The sequence below is a fragment of the Falco naumanni genome (assembly GCF_017639655.2).
Source record: "Falco naumanni isolate bFalNau1 chromosome 3 unlocalized genomic scaffold, bFalNau1.pat SUPER_3_unloc_1, whole genome shotgun sequence".
In the NCBI taxonomy this organism is placed as follows: Eukaryota; Metazoa; Chordata; class Aves; order Falconiformes; family Falconidae; genus Falco; species Falco naumanni.
Window position 1 is genome coordinate 260,227 of NW_024427318.1, and position 16,871 is coordinate 277,097.

At 46.2% G+C, this 16,871-nt stretch overlaps 1 protein-coding gene across 1 annotated transcript; it reads left to right on the forward strand.

The window, feature by feature from the left end:
• The first annotated feature begins 6,988 nt into the window (after nt 1-6,988).
• Nucleotides 6,989-16,329, forward strand: LOC121081768 (heat shock factor protein 5-like). Its single transcript, XM_040580998.1, has 3 exons — nt 6,989-7,439; nt 10,608-10,705; nt 15,707-16,329. Exons 1-3 carry the CDS (start codon nt 7,130-7,132, stop codon nt 16,238-16,240), a joined length of 942 nt encoding a protein of 313 aa, XP_040436932.1. The 5' UTR covers nt 6,989-7,129; the 3' UTR covers nt 16,241-16,329.
• Nucleotides 16,330-16,871: the final 542 nt, after the last annotated feature.

Sequence of the window (16,871 nt, forward strand, 5' to 3'; positions counted from 1 at the left end):
GCAAAGCAGACGGCAACCACAGGTGCTGTTTCCCAGAGGACCTCTTGAAAGCAGCCTGCAGCAGGACCTGGCAGCCGGGAGACCCAGCCCTGCGTGCCGCCTCTTGTCACGGCCGATTTTGCCGCTTGCATCCTGCTGCCACTCTCTCCCTCCCGAGCATGAGCAGGCCAAGCCCTGCCCTGCAGCCGGGTGTCTGTCCTGCTCCCCCGCTCTGGAGACCTGCCGCCCTGGGTGCCCCGAAGGAGAGGGTCGCTGCTGCTCTCAGCGCTGTCAATCGCTGCCCGTACCTGGCGTTGCTGTCGGTCCTTCCCCGCAGACCAGGCTCCCCACGCCGCCCACTCTGCCTTTGCTTGCTCGAGCTGCTCTTGCCACTTGGGCCTCACTTGCCCCCACTCTGCAGGCAGCTGCCAGACCTCCTGGAGGGGATGGCAAGGCAGCAGAAGGCAGGATTAAGTCCCAGCTCCTGGAACGGGTGTCCTTCGGGTCTGACCCGTGTTGCCGCCCCTTGCCTCAGCTGGTCGGTTGGCAGGGCTTTGCCCCTAACAGATCGGGGGCTCTGGGGTCATTCTAGGCTCCTGGCAAACACAGCTGCGAGCAAAGCCCTCCACTGTGAACAGCCGAGAAAGGACTTGGGCATCTCCCATAGCCCCTGGGCCAGGAGAAAGTGTTTTGTGACAACCCAGGGGGCAAGGAAGAGCTGAAGGAGGTGACAAAACTGAAAATAATTACAGCAACACTTCTTACCACTCACAAATCGAACACGCATATAATCATGGTAAGAACAGTTATTTTCCAGCTTTATAGTATATATGTACATTCCTCCTTTGCATTTAGAGGTGGACTTTTTCAGCCCAGGAAGGCTGACTGTACGTAGCATGTCTGGCCTTCTGCAAATTACAGGCTTGATAATGAAAACTGGTCACTTCCTCAACTAACCGGTAGCTGAACAAAAGCACACATTGATTTACATTTTCCAAGTGATGAAAAACCTGGTAAAACCTTCCAGGGATTAAGTGCTGCCTTTACTAACAGTAGTATGTCCTTGGATGGTAGTCAGGGTCAGCACACTGCATGGAAATGCAGCTGTCCTTGCCCTGACATACAGCAGACAAGCTAACAAAAACATTTTTGTTAAGCTCTGCAGAATCAGTTTGCAAAATGTGTAATCTACATAGTTAAGTTGGTCGGGTTTTTTTTCTACTATATATATGTATAAGCAAGGGAAATGTAGAAAACTAGGAGGTTATTACAAAGGGTTGGAATGGAGGTTAAGCACCGGCAGAAGAGGATTACGAATTTCTGGCAAAGGCCCACCTTCTCGTCTGTACAATGGACACACCGCTGGTGTCCCGCAGCAGGGAAGGAGGAAGAAAGCTAGCTGCAGAGAAAGGCACAGCTGTGAGAGAGGCAGACACCAGAGAGTAACTGCCACGGTACATGGCAAATAGGGGCGTGCGGGCTAACAGCAATCTGAGCTCACATGGGTGAAAAAGAAGGAAAGCACTGAGTCCATATGTCAATGACGCAAATTAGTAATAAGCTATTTATTCTTGCAGCTCCCATCACCTTTGGCTAATAACAATCTTTGACAGTAAAGTAACGATTAAAGTCCTCAGGACCAAATTTAACCCACTGACCAAGAAGTGGCAAATGAATCCGCTCTTGTGGCTGAAGTCAAGAATGGCCAGTGGTATGGAAGGGACCGATGTTTCTGTGTGTTAGTTTTAGGGAATCATGCTCTGCATTTCAGTGATGGACTACGTATTGCTGGCTCTGCCCTGATTGACGGATGATACACTAAAAACCTCACCTGTCCCACCATCAGGTAGTCATGGTCTTCTGGCACTCTTGCTGCACAGGGAGAGAGAAACCCAAATTCATTTCACTGAAGTAATGCAAAAGACAACCTCAGGAATGCCAAGAAGAATTTTTTGTGAAGTGGACATTTTTCTGGATTTTTCAGATTTGCATTCAATATGCTTTACTTAAGTTTTAGCTGTTTACACTGAGCAACATAATTCTTAATAAATTATTACCGAGGGGAAAAAAATTGCAAAGCCTCTTGGGAAGATGACAGCATGAGCTTACTAGAATCGTAGGCCATTAATTCCTTGGGTAAAGCAACATCCTTCTGTGGTGCTGGATTTTAGCTTTGATGACAACATTGACAAAATTTCTGCTTCTGGTTTAATTTCAAGTGTGAAACTCTGTTAAGCAACCCAATCCAAACATCATTTTCCTCACTTCAGCTATGCAGAAGAGCAGAGGGATTTTGCTTTCAGTTTAAAAATAGGAACAGTTTCCCATCGGCTTATTCAATTTTGTCCCCTTTCTGGAACTTACTGCGCTTTTACTTGCCTTGGTGGTGAGGGGCTGTGCTGTAAACCAAAGCAATAAGGATGACTTTAGTTAAAGAAGAGGTTTGGTTTTGTACCTTCTTGCTAAGAAATCTTGCGACAACTCCAAGATAATGTATTTTGAGGTCACGAAACACACAGGTGCTCAGTCTTCTCACTACTGCCTTGCTTTGCGGGCAGCCAAGACAGAGGAATGTCATTTTCTTCTGCCACTGCTGGTGACCTGTGGGCAAGATGCAAGCAGAGGGAGAGATCACCGCACTCTTCCTTCCCTGGCTCCCTGCTCTTCTTTGCCTGTTGGTTCATAGCAGATTCCTGTTCTGCAGCGGTAAGGATGGCTCTGCTGGTTCCTGCAGCCTGCCTGCAGTCACAGCTGACAGCACAAGGCTGAGAAGAGGGCAGATCTGCACCAGTGCAGCTCAGGCACCGCCTCAGAGCTGTGCCAGCGCACAGTGCAAGCACTCGCAGTGACAAAGGTGCCGCTTTAAGAGTTCTAGTCTTTGTGAATAGAGCTGATCTTGTTCTTTTTCCCTCTCTCTTCTCTTCACACACACGCACCCCCCCCCAACACCCTCCCTTAGCCAAGTAACATTATGGTCCCCAAAACATCCTGTGGCAATTAGTTCCCCGGTTTCCCTGTGATTAAGTACCTGATTTGATTTCTCCTATTTGAAATCCTCCATTAGTCGTGCTCGCCTCCTTTACACTAACTACAACTTTACTACCTATCTTTTTATACAATAACCACCCCTCTGAAGATTCCTTCTTCAGCATTTCCTTCCGCTGAAGCTAGTTCTTACCCTTGCTGCTGATTTTCTCTGCCCCATTTTAACTCCACCTGGTCTGTTCTGGCGTGGGGATCAGAACTGCACAGGTCTGCGGGTTTTTAGGGCGAATGTGACACAATTCCCGATTTGTTCCGTGTTCCTCTGCACTCCTTATAAATTTGCTTTTCCTTTTGTGAACTGCCAGTGGTTTTTAAGCCGACACTTTGCAACAGCTGCTCTGCCGGCTGCATTCCTCCCGGCGGGGTACGCACCAGCCCGGGGTGCCCCCGGCACACGGAGCAGCTCCCCAGCCCCCCGCTGCCCGCGCCCCGCTCTGTCCCCTCCGTCCCCCCCGCCCCCCCCTCCGTCCCCGCCGCCCGCACCCCGCGGCAACCGCGGCGGCCCGGGCAGGTCCGGCTGCTCGGCAGAACCCGCCCCCGCCCCGCCCCTCCCTGGGATTCGAGGTTGTGTCACGTGGCGCTGCGGCCCCGCCCCCTTTCCCGCGCGCCGTCCCGGGGCGCCGGGCAGTCGTGGCGGGGCGCGTGTTCCCCGCTCTGCCCCGTCTGCAGCCGCTTTCCACGGCCTGGCGCCCACCCGCGCCGTGGTTCAAGGACCTCCAGGCTGCCCCCGGGACGGCTCCGCGCTGGCAGCGGGGCCGCCCCGAGCTTCAGCCGCCCGGTCGCTCACGGAAACTACGGGAGATGCTGGTGGCAGCGGAGCTGAGGTGCCGGCGGGGTGAGGGGACCGGCGGGGCGGAGGGGGTGGCCGAGAGGACCGGCGGGGGGACATGGCCCGGCTGAGGGGACTTGGGGAGCTGAATGGACGGGGGGAGCCGAGGGGACCGGGGAGCCGAGGGGGGCGGCGGGGCCGCGCGCCGGGTGCCGAGGGGGGCGGCGGGGCCGCGCGCCGGGGGCCGCGCGCGGCGGGCAGCGCCTCGTGGCGGGGCACGTGCCGTTCGGCGCGTGGCGGGGGAAGCGGAGGCCGCGCGGGCGGCGGTTGAGCGCGCGGCGTTGGTGCCACCTACCGACAGGGACGCGTCGCAGCAGCCCGTCCCCGTCAGTGCCGACACCTTCCCCGCCAGACTGTGGCGGCTGGTCAGCAGCCCGCGCTGCCGCTCCGTTCGCTGGGTGCCTCCGGCCAGGGGCTGCTCATCAACCAGCCGCTCTTTGGGTGCGAGCTGCTGGGCGCCGGCATGGGATTTCAAAATCGACGCTCTCCTGAGGGAGAAGGGTTACCTGTCCTTGCCGGTGGCATCTCAGTTCACCTGGTGTAGGGAAGCTGTTGTTGTTTATGCGGGTAGATGTATTTCAGGCTGCCTGTAGACTACAGTGCAGTCTCCGTTGCGTACTCCACTAAGAACACCCTTGCCCGATCTCTGTGGAGCTGGCACAGCTCTACCAGATGCACGTTACTGCTTCTTGCCCTCAGTAAGGATGCCCATCAGTAGGGATGCTTAATAAGCTGTCGTTAAATGTGTGTGGAACAGTGAGTCATGTGACGTGATAACTAGAGCATCCTGTTAGTTTTGTGCAAAGGAGGCAAGACCTGGTAGTAAGATTTTTGTCAGTTGTCTCCTGAAAGAGAATGCACAAGCTACGTAGTTTTTAAAACGGATTGCATGAGTAGGTGAGAGCTAATTAGAAAATAATACTGCTGAAAAGCCCTAGAACGTGTTTTGTTTCTTTCTAACCCTCTTTGAGAGGATCTGAGTTTTCCCAAGACAAGTCTGAGCCCTCGGGATTGTTCCCCACATTTTGTATCGGCCCGAAAGCTTTGTGGTTGGCACCGTGTAAGGAAGATGTGAATATCTGGCTTTGCAGTGCTCTTGGGCTGCTCTAACTGTGGGCTGCTGCCAGAAGAGCACTCCTGCTTCCCGTTCCCTTGGTGGCATGTTAACTGTCATCTTCCTTGCAGCTGATACAGCTACATGTTGGTTCAGCGCAGTGATCGGAGAAGACTTTAACAGCCCTTTTGTGGCTGGCTCTTGCACCCGGGTGATGCACCCCATGGGTGCAGAGCTCTAAGGTGCAGTGTGGGAGAAGCGGCAGGACTGTGCGACCAGGAGAAGGGGAGAAGCAGTTGACGGTACTGCTCTCTGCAGCACCGGCTGGCATTTAGAGCAGAGTCGGGTATCCCCATACTCTTGGTTACTGTGTCGGGGTAGGAACTGTCACCTAATTCAAGTGGTGTTTTCCGTGATGTGTGTGGAACTGCACGTGCAATACCAAGACAACAAAATGAAGCATTTGAGAAGGGATGGAACTTATTTCAGTAGGGAGGCTAGGAAGCATTTAAATTAATGATTTGATGTTAACGTCGTTAAGGCTAAGATGAGTCATTGCAGACTTCAATGACATGTGGTTTGTCTGATGTAATGCAGACCATTGGTAAAGGAAATTATTAGAAAGAGATGACTTTTTCATTTTTTGTCCTCTGTGTTTATGGCTGCAGTTTCAGAGTTTTTGCTCTAGGAGTCTCATTTTCTAGAAAGACAGAACAAGGAAAACATTGGGGTTTCTATGCAGTCAAGTTCTGACAGGCTGACAATGCACTGTGCGCTCTGTACTGACTGTTTAGGGGCACGTCTTTGCTGTAAATGTGAGGTGATTTGATAGATAAGAGATACTTGTGTTTGCAAAGCGTCAGTCTGTTCCCAGTGTCTTGCAGAGTGTAACGCTCTGTTAAACATTCAGGAGCAATTCCTGGACAGCAACTGGAGGTTGGTAACTTGGCATCCCGTGGTGTCTTGTTTATGTGTTAGAACTAGATCGTCTTCATGTCCCTATCCAAAGGTAAAATATAAACAAAAGGATTTTCATACCCCTGTACCTTCTCTGTTTATAAATGGTGAAAGTACTGAACAGGAAATAAACAGTCCTATACATTAAGTCTTAGCAAATCTTCAGGGTCAGCTGGTATTTATTTAGTGATTCTTAATGGTTAAATGTGAACGTGCAGAATAATGACTGCATGTTACTGATTTCTTGAATTAGTTCTCATCAGAGGAGTGCAAGAGGTAAATGTGAGGCTATTTTTTAAAAAAGTCCTTTTGAGCGAGAATTGGAAACTACGGGTCTGAGAAAGCCTGGCTTCTAGATCAACCCTATTGACGTGAACCGTCCTGAAACTCGTAATTCTCATGGCTAAATGCAATCCTGCAGGGGAGTCACAAGTGCTGTAGTTCTTACAGAAATCAATGAGCACAGGCGTTTGCGGTGTTACTGTCAGTGTTTCCACAAAGTCACCAAAACAGAAGTTGAGCTGTCCTGGTATAAAAGCAAATACCATTTCATGAAACAGTAACTGTCTGAGAGAGGAAACTATAAAATAATAGAGAAGAATAAAAGGACTATCTAGGAAATAACAAAATGGCAAAGTCTGGGATATTTTAGTCTGCACTGAACTAGTTGAGCTGACTGAGAAAAAATTGGCTTTGAAATTTTTTTCTTGACCAAATAAATGACTTGTCATAAAGTACTTGCAAAGTCCTTTGGAGGATTTTGACACTGCCCTTCCCTTAGCTGTTTGTGAGCTGTCAGTAGTGGAGTTTGGTCAAATCTTGCTTTATGATGTCCCTTTTTAAAATGTATTGTCTGATTTAACACACAGTACTTTCAAAATTGCTTTTGTTTGGTTTAGTGAGTTACTACGCATTTTGATTTATAGCGCATTTCTAAATGTGGGTAACTCCTTACTGCCAGTTTAAGGAGATTGAATGCTACGCAGACACCTCTGTGTTGGCGCTTCGCTCGTGTGCCGCACAGCAGTTACTGCATGCTCGGGTCTAAGAGTACAGTCTCCTTTCTGGGTTAAGTATGCTGGAGCAAAGGCAGTCTTCCCAAATAATGCTGTAGAGCCTTGGCTCCTCATATTGCCTTTCTTTGCCTGTGAAAACTCCTTTCCTTAACACTTGTTTCACTTTATTTTGTACCCACTGCAGGACTGCTGACTGTAGGACAGTTTCATCAACTTTACGGTCAAGGTGTTTTCTCTCCTTACTCCTACATGGCAACCTCGTGCCAAGCCCCCAGCACTTTACCAGCACAAGGATTAGCTCCGACTCCAGTCCCTTCCACTTGGATCCAGCAGGGACCACTTGGGTTGCTGCCAGGGCAAGGGGCTTCCCCAGCTTTTCCAGATAAAGGGGCTGCCTTTCCTGTACTCCAGACACTTCCAACAGGAGCCACGTACACGCTCCAGCCTGTGGCTTCTCTTCCGCCACTTCAGCAAGGGACCCAAAGCGTTGCCGCATCCATTGCAAATTGCAGCAGCTCTGCATCTTCAGTGCCCTACTCACAAGCCTGCTATCCAACAGGTATGAAAAAAAATTTCTGCATTTGCTTTTCAAAAATGGATTTTAAAGTGAGACTTTCAAACATTTTTCTACAATACTCTGCCATGTGCGTATCTCAAATGAGAATTAGAAAGTGTCCAGTCTAAAAGGAAGATGGACCTTTAAAGCAAAAGGAGTTTCTGTTTGGTATTCGTGTCCTTCCTCCAGATTTTGCGTGTCCCCTGGTGATTTTCTGGATAGCCTTTCTGTTGAGGTGAAAGGGCGAGGAGAAGAAGATTTGTCCAATACTAGTCGGTGTGAGGCTAAGTTTCATTTTTGTTTTTTTAATTAAGCAAAACTTGGACAATGGTATTAAAGCACTGAGACTTTGTTAAGAAGTAGTATCGTAGGCCTTGGTCTCATGTTTTTCCAGGTTGAGGTTTTAAACTCAAAGATCAGTCAAACGTATTGTGCAGAACAGGGGTCCTCAAACTTTTTAACCAGGGGGCCGGCGCGCGGATTAGGTGGCAGGAAGTCATCTGCGGCTGCTTGGTTTCCCCCTCCAACCCCCGGCGGGGGTGGGGGTGGGGTGGGGGTTCTGTAAATCCGGGGGAGCGGATTGAGGACCCCGGGGGGCCATATCCAGCCCGCGGGCCGTAGTTTGAGGACTCCTGGTGTAGAATATTTCATTCTGCTCATACTATTTTTGTATCTAATTTTTTTTCTTGCCTAGCTTCTTTGTGTTGTATTTTTTTATGCACTGAAAACTAGAAAGTACAAAAGTCTTGGTTCCTTTTTTTTTTCTAAATTATTTCTGCCGTAATTGTCAGTCTCACTTAATCACTCGATTACAAAAGAAACCAGTCTCACTTAAGTGTTTTTATTCTTCAGAAGAGGAGTCGAAGCAAATTACTGTTCTTTTCCTTGCCCTTACCTTGAATTGGAAAAATCACATGATCGGTTATTTTCTGGGGAGTGGTGGTGTATTTGTTGTGGTTTTGTGGTGGGTTTTTTTAATTTCCCTAAAACTTCTGAAATTCAGAACAGTGACTCTTTCCTTGAACAAACTAAAGCTCAGTTATTATCCTTTCCTTCTGCCTGCTCCTCCTTTGGCAGCCGCACCTTCACAGACAGCTATCTATCCCTGTTTAGAAATCCTACACAGTGAAATCATTACATCTTTTGTGCATGTCTTCTGAGACCTCTGCTGAGAACATTTCAGACAATAATCAACAGTTTCCATAACGTCATTTTTGTCAAGGAAGGGTTCTGAGGAGCTGGGCATTTCTTGTAGACACACTTAAATGTTTTAAGAGACAGGCAACTTCTGCGACGTGCTCCTTATGCAAAGATTACTGTGGTGGCCAGAGTGTGGAGCCTGCCTTACCAGCTGCTAACTATCAAGTCTTCTCCCAGGAGCAGGTGTCCTGAGAATCACAGAATGGTTTGGGTTGGAAGGGGCCTTAAAGATCAGCAAGGTCCCACCCGCCTGCCGTGGGCAGGGACACCTTCTGTTAGACCAGGTAGCTCCAAGCCTCATCCAGAATACTTGCTTCATTAAGGTGGGAGGTGGTCCCCGCTTTGTGTTTCTATTGGTTACAGAGCATAGGCTGAAACTCATCATGATGAGTTGTAGTTGTCTCTGTCTCAGCTAAGGCCCCAGCCCTCTCCCGTAGTCAAGGGAAGGAAAGGGGCGTCTCTCGGTTTAGAGTTTGTCTTGGGGTAAGATTACTGGTGTCCTGGAAGTGCCTGTTTTGAGGTACTGCCTGCAGGGGAGCTGGGGGAGACCAGCGTAGATTTAGACATGAATATGGAGATCTCTCTCACTGGATGACGCTCCTTTTGCTTTAAGTTGAAAGGATAGCTTGGCTATGTTGCTCAGGTAGAATCTTCTGGGGTGGGAGGTGGGTGTGAGAATGCAGTGAAAACATACCAAATTTTGCAAGGTGTAATCAAAACTAAAATACAGAAACGTAGGGGATCCGAGGCGTTTGAAACCTCCAGTGAATTAATCAGCGTTTCTGAGAGTGTAAGTGACATTTCACTGGAGTATGATAAATCTTTTAATTTTCACTTTCACTCTAGGACTGTCTCAGTGGTTTTACTTCTGTGCCTGTGTATCTCTTAATCTCTCCGCTGTCCTTTCTTCTATATATTATACAGAAGCCGAAAGTGGTTTCTTCAGATGTCCACATGAAAAAGTCTGGTTTCCTTCATCATGAGAGCACAGCAGCAAGATTAGTTTGGAAAGTGATAGTTAACCTTAAGATACGTATTTAGTAAGTGAGAGAAGTAAAGAATGTATGTTCAATCTTAATCTTGGCTCTTTTCATTTCACTTTTGAAGTCCCATTCAATGAAATCAAAGTAGAACTTTGTCAAAAGATTTCTTTTTGTGTGTATTCAAACTTGTTTGTTAACTTCCGTGACAAAAAGATTTCCCTGGTTTTTCATTATGATTCTTATTGAAAAGTCAGTAACATAAAATATGCTCATCTAAGTCTTTTTTTCCCCACTAGCCTTAGACCATAATTAGTTTAAGGATTTAGTTCTGTTTACTTTCAACTATCTGCAAAACCTTTGACACTAGTAGAATCGGGTCAAAGAAATGCGTTGAAGCTTCGTTATCTGAGAGTGTCTAATAATGAAAAATGAGTCATGGAGACCATGTGAGACATATTAGTTATTGGTGCCACCTGACAGTGCCAGTCCAATCGCGCCTTTTGAATGCATCTGTGCCTGTAGGGTTCATTTACATATGAAAACCTTTCTGGTGAGTGGTAGTTTAGGAGTAGTCATGATATTCTTCTGAATGATACACTCTCGGTCAAGATCATTCATTTTCTTTGTAAGTCTTAAAATTCACATGGTCACAAGTGTGTGTGCTTTCTGTGGTGTATTGTGACAAGAAAGTCAAGCAGCCAGGTCAAAGAGGTGATATTAAGACACAAAAGACTGTGACTATGAAGTTTCTGCATGTGTGTGTCTGTTTATCAATACAATATATATTTTTAATATATCTGTACATACCTTAAAATAAATATTTTTAAGATTAAGAAATTGATCTTAAAATGACTTGGGAGGTAACAATAAATTTCTGGAATGTCGTTTACTGTGTGATTATTGAAATGTTTAATCAAAGTAAGCAATAGAACTCTGCACACCAGACACAGGCTCCGGCAGTCTGACAGCTGTGTTTGAATTCTTGCAGCCACACCGCAGAGCTGTTCAGCAGCAGCCCACACAGATCCTCTGGCTGGCTGTGCTGGTCCTGCTGCTTCAGCGTGCACCCACGACAGCTTTGTCCAGGTGAGCGTAGCCTACTGAAGGGAGGTGAAAGCGAAGGAGGCTGTATGAATGAACTGCAGGTTTGTACACTTGTGAAATTAAGGATATAAATTTGAAAATTGATCTGCTTGATAAAGTGAAAGTGATGTGTTTACAAATACCTATTTCAAAGAACCACTGAATGTTAAACGGGTAGTTTTGTAATTCAGGTTAGGTTTCAGGGTAGCTATGCTAGTGGGTGTCCTCATCAGTGGAGAGTTTTTTTGCTTGACTTCACCAGAATCACTTTTAGTTAATGAGCCTGCATTTGTGTTGGAAGAATGTTCTTGCCTGGACAAAAAGAGATTCTTTAATATTATGAAAATACTGAGAAGCAGCTCCACTTCTTTGTCCCGGACAGCTTCCTGCAGTCCTGAGTTTCATTTGATGAACGAGAAAAACTAAGGTGACTTTTTGGAATGGGCCCCACCTCAGAGATCTCTTATTAAAGATAACTCCAGTACTTCCTGTAAATGCTTTATGTAATTCTAGTGGAAACTGCACCTTATTTGGAGGGCCTGGCTTATCAGATATCAGAAGATCTGAAGTAAGAATGCAAGAGCTTCCTTTTTTATTACAGCATAACGCATATACTTTTTTTCCCCTCACAGAGGACAAGCGAAGCGAGTTATGCTTATGTGTGTTGAAAAAGGGTTGACCTACTCAAGCTTGATCATCCAGTTTCCTGTCTTGCAAATATCAACCTCTGTCTTTTATTCGTGACTTCTTTTAAATATAAGCTTATCCAAGATGGGCAGGTTATGGCCAGGATAACACGTTAGTGTAAGGCTATAAATAGCCAACAGCCAGTCATGCCGTCGATATTGTAGTATTTATTTTTCACACCGTGCATCTTTGTCCTCTCACTTTCATTGTGAGCTGCTTTTTTCATCGAGGACGTGAGGATCCATCCGAGCGATGGGCAGTCACAATTAAATAGCTTATCTCGGAAGGCCGAGATCCATGGGGTAGTAAATCATTCCAAAGGAGTTGTCAAAGGTGGTGTTGTGGCTAGATTGAAGGATAATAGACAGTGTCCAAAGGGTCTAGTAAAAAGCAGTTGTTTGGAGAAGCAAGTCCGTGGGCAGTGTGTGGAGTCAGAAGAGCTTTAGGCCACTTGCTAGTGGTTGCTTTGTTTCCTGGAAACCCCCAGCAAAAAGCTGCCGAGCATCTGGGCAGACTGCGGGAAGGCGATCCTCTGCGTGAGAAGGCCAAAGGCGAGCAGTGCCCTGTATCAGTTCCACCAGGTCAGTAACCGGCTGTCCCTGAGCAGGGTAACACAGCTATCGTACCGCGTGGATCAACGGGACTTGTAGAGATTTCTGAGTCTTGGCATAGCATAGGTCATTTCTCCTGGAACGTGGTGACAGGCCGTGCAGGTGGTACAGAAGACAGCAGTTTGCCTGCGGTTCTTGCTGAGCTGTGGGGAATAATCGGTTTGCCTTTTGTGTGTTCTGGGGCATATACTTCCCCAAACGTCTGCTGGGGGATGTGGCAAGCTGCAGTATTGAGCATCCTGCCCGGCTGGTGTATCGATCATCCATCAGTGACCACTTGCACAAATCCTCAAAAGCGGTAAAATTCATCAGCCCTGGCTGACTAAGCATTTTTATTGTTCTTCACAAAAAATAGAACTATTGCATGGTGTATTTCCTATCGTTCCACTCAATACCTTCCACCAGTTGCAGGAATTCAGTGCGATGCTGTTGAAGCGTGGTTTGCGGGGCGTTTTGGGCTGTTTGGTCCTGCTGTGTGCTGCTAGGTAGGAGTGGCAAAGCCTGTACGAAACTGCTGGACCAGTCCCGAAGACAGTGAACCGTGTCGGCGCACTAGCAGTCAGCAAGCTGGTTACCAGCCCCGTTTCTGTTGGATCCAGACGGTGCTCTGTGGTCTCAGAAGGAAAAGCGGGCACTCTTGGACAAGGAAGCCTAAACCTTGTGCTGTTCCTTACTGGGTCTTGCAGAGAGCATCACTTTTAAGCTTAGGAGAGATTAAGACAGGTGGAGTTTCTGGGTCTCGGAGGCCAGCTGCTGGGCTTGTACAGTACGCACCTGAGCTGCTGAAAGTGTTAGGTGACCCTGACTGGAACATGGGCAGACCAGGCCGGTAACTAACTGGTTGGTTGGCTGCAGTTTGCTCTCCAGGAAAAGCTGCAGAGAATTACTGCGTGGAATGGCAAGGGGATATAGGTGGTTATACCCAGACATGGTTGGCTGATGATGGTGTATCTCACCAGGTTTCTGAAATGGGGGTTTCAGAGGTTTGTATTACACTCTCATCACAGTTGGTTACAAAACAGGGAGCTCAGGTACAACTTCTTACCCATTTTTCATTTGGGTTCTCTTAAGTGGGGTTTGGATTAGTGTGATGAATCAGTATCCTTGGGTGGGAATGAGTCTTTTGAGAGACCTCGTGCTGTCTTCTGCAACAGCAGTGCTGGCAGCTCACAACCATTAGCTCAATACTTCCCCGCTGCTTTATCATAGATGTGAACTGAGGCTACGTACTGGATTTCAGCGATATTTTTTTTTTCTGCCCCCATCTCATTGTTGTGGGTTTTTTTAATAGCAGCCCTGCTGTTTGATTATTGCTATTATCATGGTTATTAAGCTGTCAGTATTTCCTCGTGGAGCTGAAGCAAGAGGTAACAGGAAATGGAAGAAATAAACATGCAAGAAAAAAGAAGAAAAACTTTCTGACCTTAGTTTGCTTTTATTTGTAATAAGGAATGATAATCAGCCATGTTATTTCAAAAAGAAATCAAGTCTGAACTAATTCCGATTGCCCAAGCACTCAAGCCAGATTTGTGTAGTCCTAGCAGTCCCTGAAAAGGTGTGGTTGTGCTTTAATTCCTGCACACGCTATGCTAATCTTATAAGTGAAATGCCCGTCTTCTCTTTTACCACTTCTGCTAAGTCAGACCATTTTTCTTCTTGAGCTTGCATGACCAGCAAGCTATTAGTCTTTCAGGCCCTGACTTCTCAATCTTTTATTGGTTTTCCTTGTTTCGTTGCTGCCTCCCCCCATCCTTGTCTGTCATATCTTCTCCAGGTGAACTAAAAGGATTTAAATTGTACCTTTGTGTTGCCACTTTCTCCTGTTGGAAATACATACAAGATCCTGTAGTGCATCCAAGAAGACAATATGTGCTATAACAGCTTCAAGCTGAGGTCCCCTAAGAAGAGGCAGAAGAAGATTCAGTATGGGTGGGTGGGTTGGTTGGTTGGTTTTTGGCAGGGATGATCTTATTCCTGGGCGGTTTGGTAACCCAGATCTTAAAATCCTGACTGCTTATGACAGTAAACAAGCAATGCAACAGAAATTAAACACCTTGTTAACATTTTAAAAAAATAGAACTGAAAACAAAATCAAATGAGAGGAATAGTGTTTGAACCTGTCTCATAAAAACATAAAGGTGGCTTAGCCTTTAATGAAAAGATTTTGCTTAACCGAAATTTCTCAAATTCCAGGTTTTATTTCCCCCTCCGTTTCCCCCCACCCTCCACAGTTTGTGGCTATCTACAAACTGGCACATCTACACGAATCCACACTAGGACTTGCCTTCACACACCCAGAAGACGGGATCTCATCTCTTTGTGGTATCTCCATCAGGGAGAGACCAAGTCCTTCGCTGGCATTTGATCTGATACGGCTTTCCTAGTAGGTGATCCTGTAGCTTCCTGTTCTCTAATTTACTCGTCTCTGGAAGTAGCTTTTCATTAACCATGACCTCAGCTAAAAGGTCTAAGGATAGTCGGGCACTAAGGACTAATCCTTCATGCTGGATCTCTTCCAAAAGAAGGCTGTATTTTAAATAGACCTGTTTCTGTTCAACATCATTGTATGACTTGTGTTTGTCAGAAGAAATGACCCTTCTAGTGTCCTTCGACTGAGTCACCTCCAGAAGAAGTAGCAGTGCAGACACTGGCTGTTGAAATGCCATCTATCATTTCACTTGGGTGGGAGTTGCTGCTTTTGAAAACCTCTTTCATTATCTTCATTCTGTTTTAAAGGTTATTCGATATATATGAATGCTACTAAAAAAAATCATCACTGGATTGCTGATTGTAATGACATCACAGGACGACAGGACACAGTGAAAAATTTTAGTTGTGTTCAGACCTGACCTGTGATGGCAAAGGCAGTCTCTGTAGGTTCTACAAGAAGTGCTTCTGACCTGAAATTCTGTCAGGTTTTTATGCAGATTGATGCAGACTTTGAGTTGTGCCTCTGTGGGACACTGTCATGACAGGAGAGTCCAGATGTGAGGCTGTGACAGGCAGGGCAGTTTTGCAGTATTTGCTTTCACCGGTATTTGAACTCCCACTCATTCTGGGACTGGGGCATCCCTGGGGGGCACCCCTTGTGTAGATGTGCCTATGGACAATCGCTTGAGGAGGAAAATGGTATTATTGGCTAAGAAGCGGTGAGTTCCTCAAGTTGTGTTGTCCATATGCACATTTACAGCATATGGACCTTTTTCTTTTGCTTAAAAATGTTGTGGTTTATACTGGGTTTATACACAACAGGAATGCTTGAGTTTCAGAAGGAACTGAAGGCAGGTGGATTTTCTCTCTCATTTTCTATTACGTATGTGGCACGTGAAGAGGGTGGTTCTAGTGTACCCCCACAGGTCCTACTAAGACCAGAAGTCTCTGATTTGAATGCTTGGGTATATTTAACACCTGCAGTGCAAAGGGTGTGCAGACAATGCATCTGCAGGCATACACCAGCTCCTGGTAAGTAACCTTCTCTCCAGGATAGACCATGACTAGAAGAAAGGAAGTGTGCCAAGGGCAAGGTGGTTAATGAAAACCAAGAAAAAGTAGTAGCTTTTTTTTTTTCTTCTGGTTAAACTTGCTATTTTAACTGAGAATAACAGACAATCTTTCAAGCTTTTGGATAAATGGATAAACAGAATCAATACACATCCTGTCATGGTAATTTTTGATAGAAAAGTTCACTGTATTTTGTTTTTTCCAGAATCCTCCAATGCAGTCATCTTACGAAGCTGAGCTGATGCCATCTGACTGGCTATGTAATATATCTGAAGAAAACCAGAAGGCAGAAGTCAGTCTTGAAGCCACGTTTCAGGTTGCCGCTGAGTTGCGTTCATCATGCAAAGCTGAAAAGGTGGAAGTGGCACCTGCAGAGAGCCAGTATTCAATCCTGGAGTTTAATGGAAATCAGGCACTGCCTGTTAATAGTTACGCACCTTCTTCAACTGAGGAAAGCCAGCGGGAGCGTCTCACTCCTGTAACTTCAGACACATCATTTCTGGTGGAAGCAGGTGGAGCGCTGGATTTGTCTCCATTACAGCCTTCTGACATTCTTTGTGCTGCCGATACCACTCTGTCTATAGAAACTGCTGCTAAAATACTACAAGAACTTCTGACCACACGGGAAACAGATGAAAAACGGAGCAAAGAACCAGATCACCGCCCAGCTGAGTTCTCCCTCATGTTTTTTCAGGAAGAATTGTTCAGTCCAGAGCAGGTAAGGGGTAAAGGGAGGTAAACCAACATCTTTCTTGAGCTAACTATATTTGATAGTAATGCTAGGGTCTGGACCGATAGCTTTTCAATATTCTTGCCTGCTTAAGAACCGAAGGCTTCTTTAATTTAGCTTTTAATGGACAGTGAAGGGTTTGCTTGGTAAAGCAAGATATAAAAAAGAAGACGGAATGAAAAAGTATCCCATGTTCATGAGCATGACATGTGTCAGCCTGTTGGCCAAGTTAGGGTGCTCATTTGCATGGGAAACATGCGTAGTGCAGGTGTATTCGTGGTGATGAAGTGGATGCTTTTTTAGGTTGTAACATACCATCTTTAATCTCCAACAAAGAAGAGTATTTTGAGAATTGCCACTGGAGGCAGATTTTTTGCATAAATTTAGATAAATGCTTAGATTGTTTCTGGTAAATAGTTGTTAAGTTCTGTTTTCTGTGGAAAGTATAGTTTATTGACATTTGACTGGTATAAAGCATCTTCATCGGTTTATACTTTGTGATGTACAACAAGTTGTAATTGTACTTCAGTCTACCTGTACCCGGTCTTCCTGGTATGTAAAATTGTAAGTCTCATGAGGAGTGAGGGGCATTCTAGATGTTACTCTGTTAAGGCAGCAAATGCATGCTCTGCTTTTTTTT

Excerpts from the sequence above, each read along its gene's own strand:
- LOC121081768 (XM_040580998.1), top strand. The coding sequence starts at position 7,130 with ATGGCAACCTCGTGCCAAGCCCCCAGCACTTTACCAGCACAAGGATTA. Across the intron at positions 7,440-10,607 it reads ACAAGCCTGCTATCCAACAG|CCACACCGCAGAGCTGTTCA; the intron begins GTATGAAAAAAA and ends GAATTCTTGCAG. Across the intron at positions 10,706-15,706 it reads CCCACGACAGCTTTGTCCAG|AATCCTCCAATGCAGTCATC; the intron begins GTGAGCGTAGCC and ends TGTTTTTTCCAG.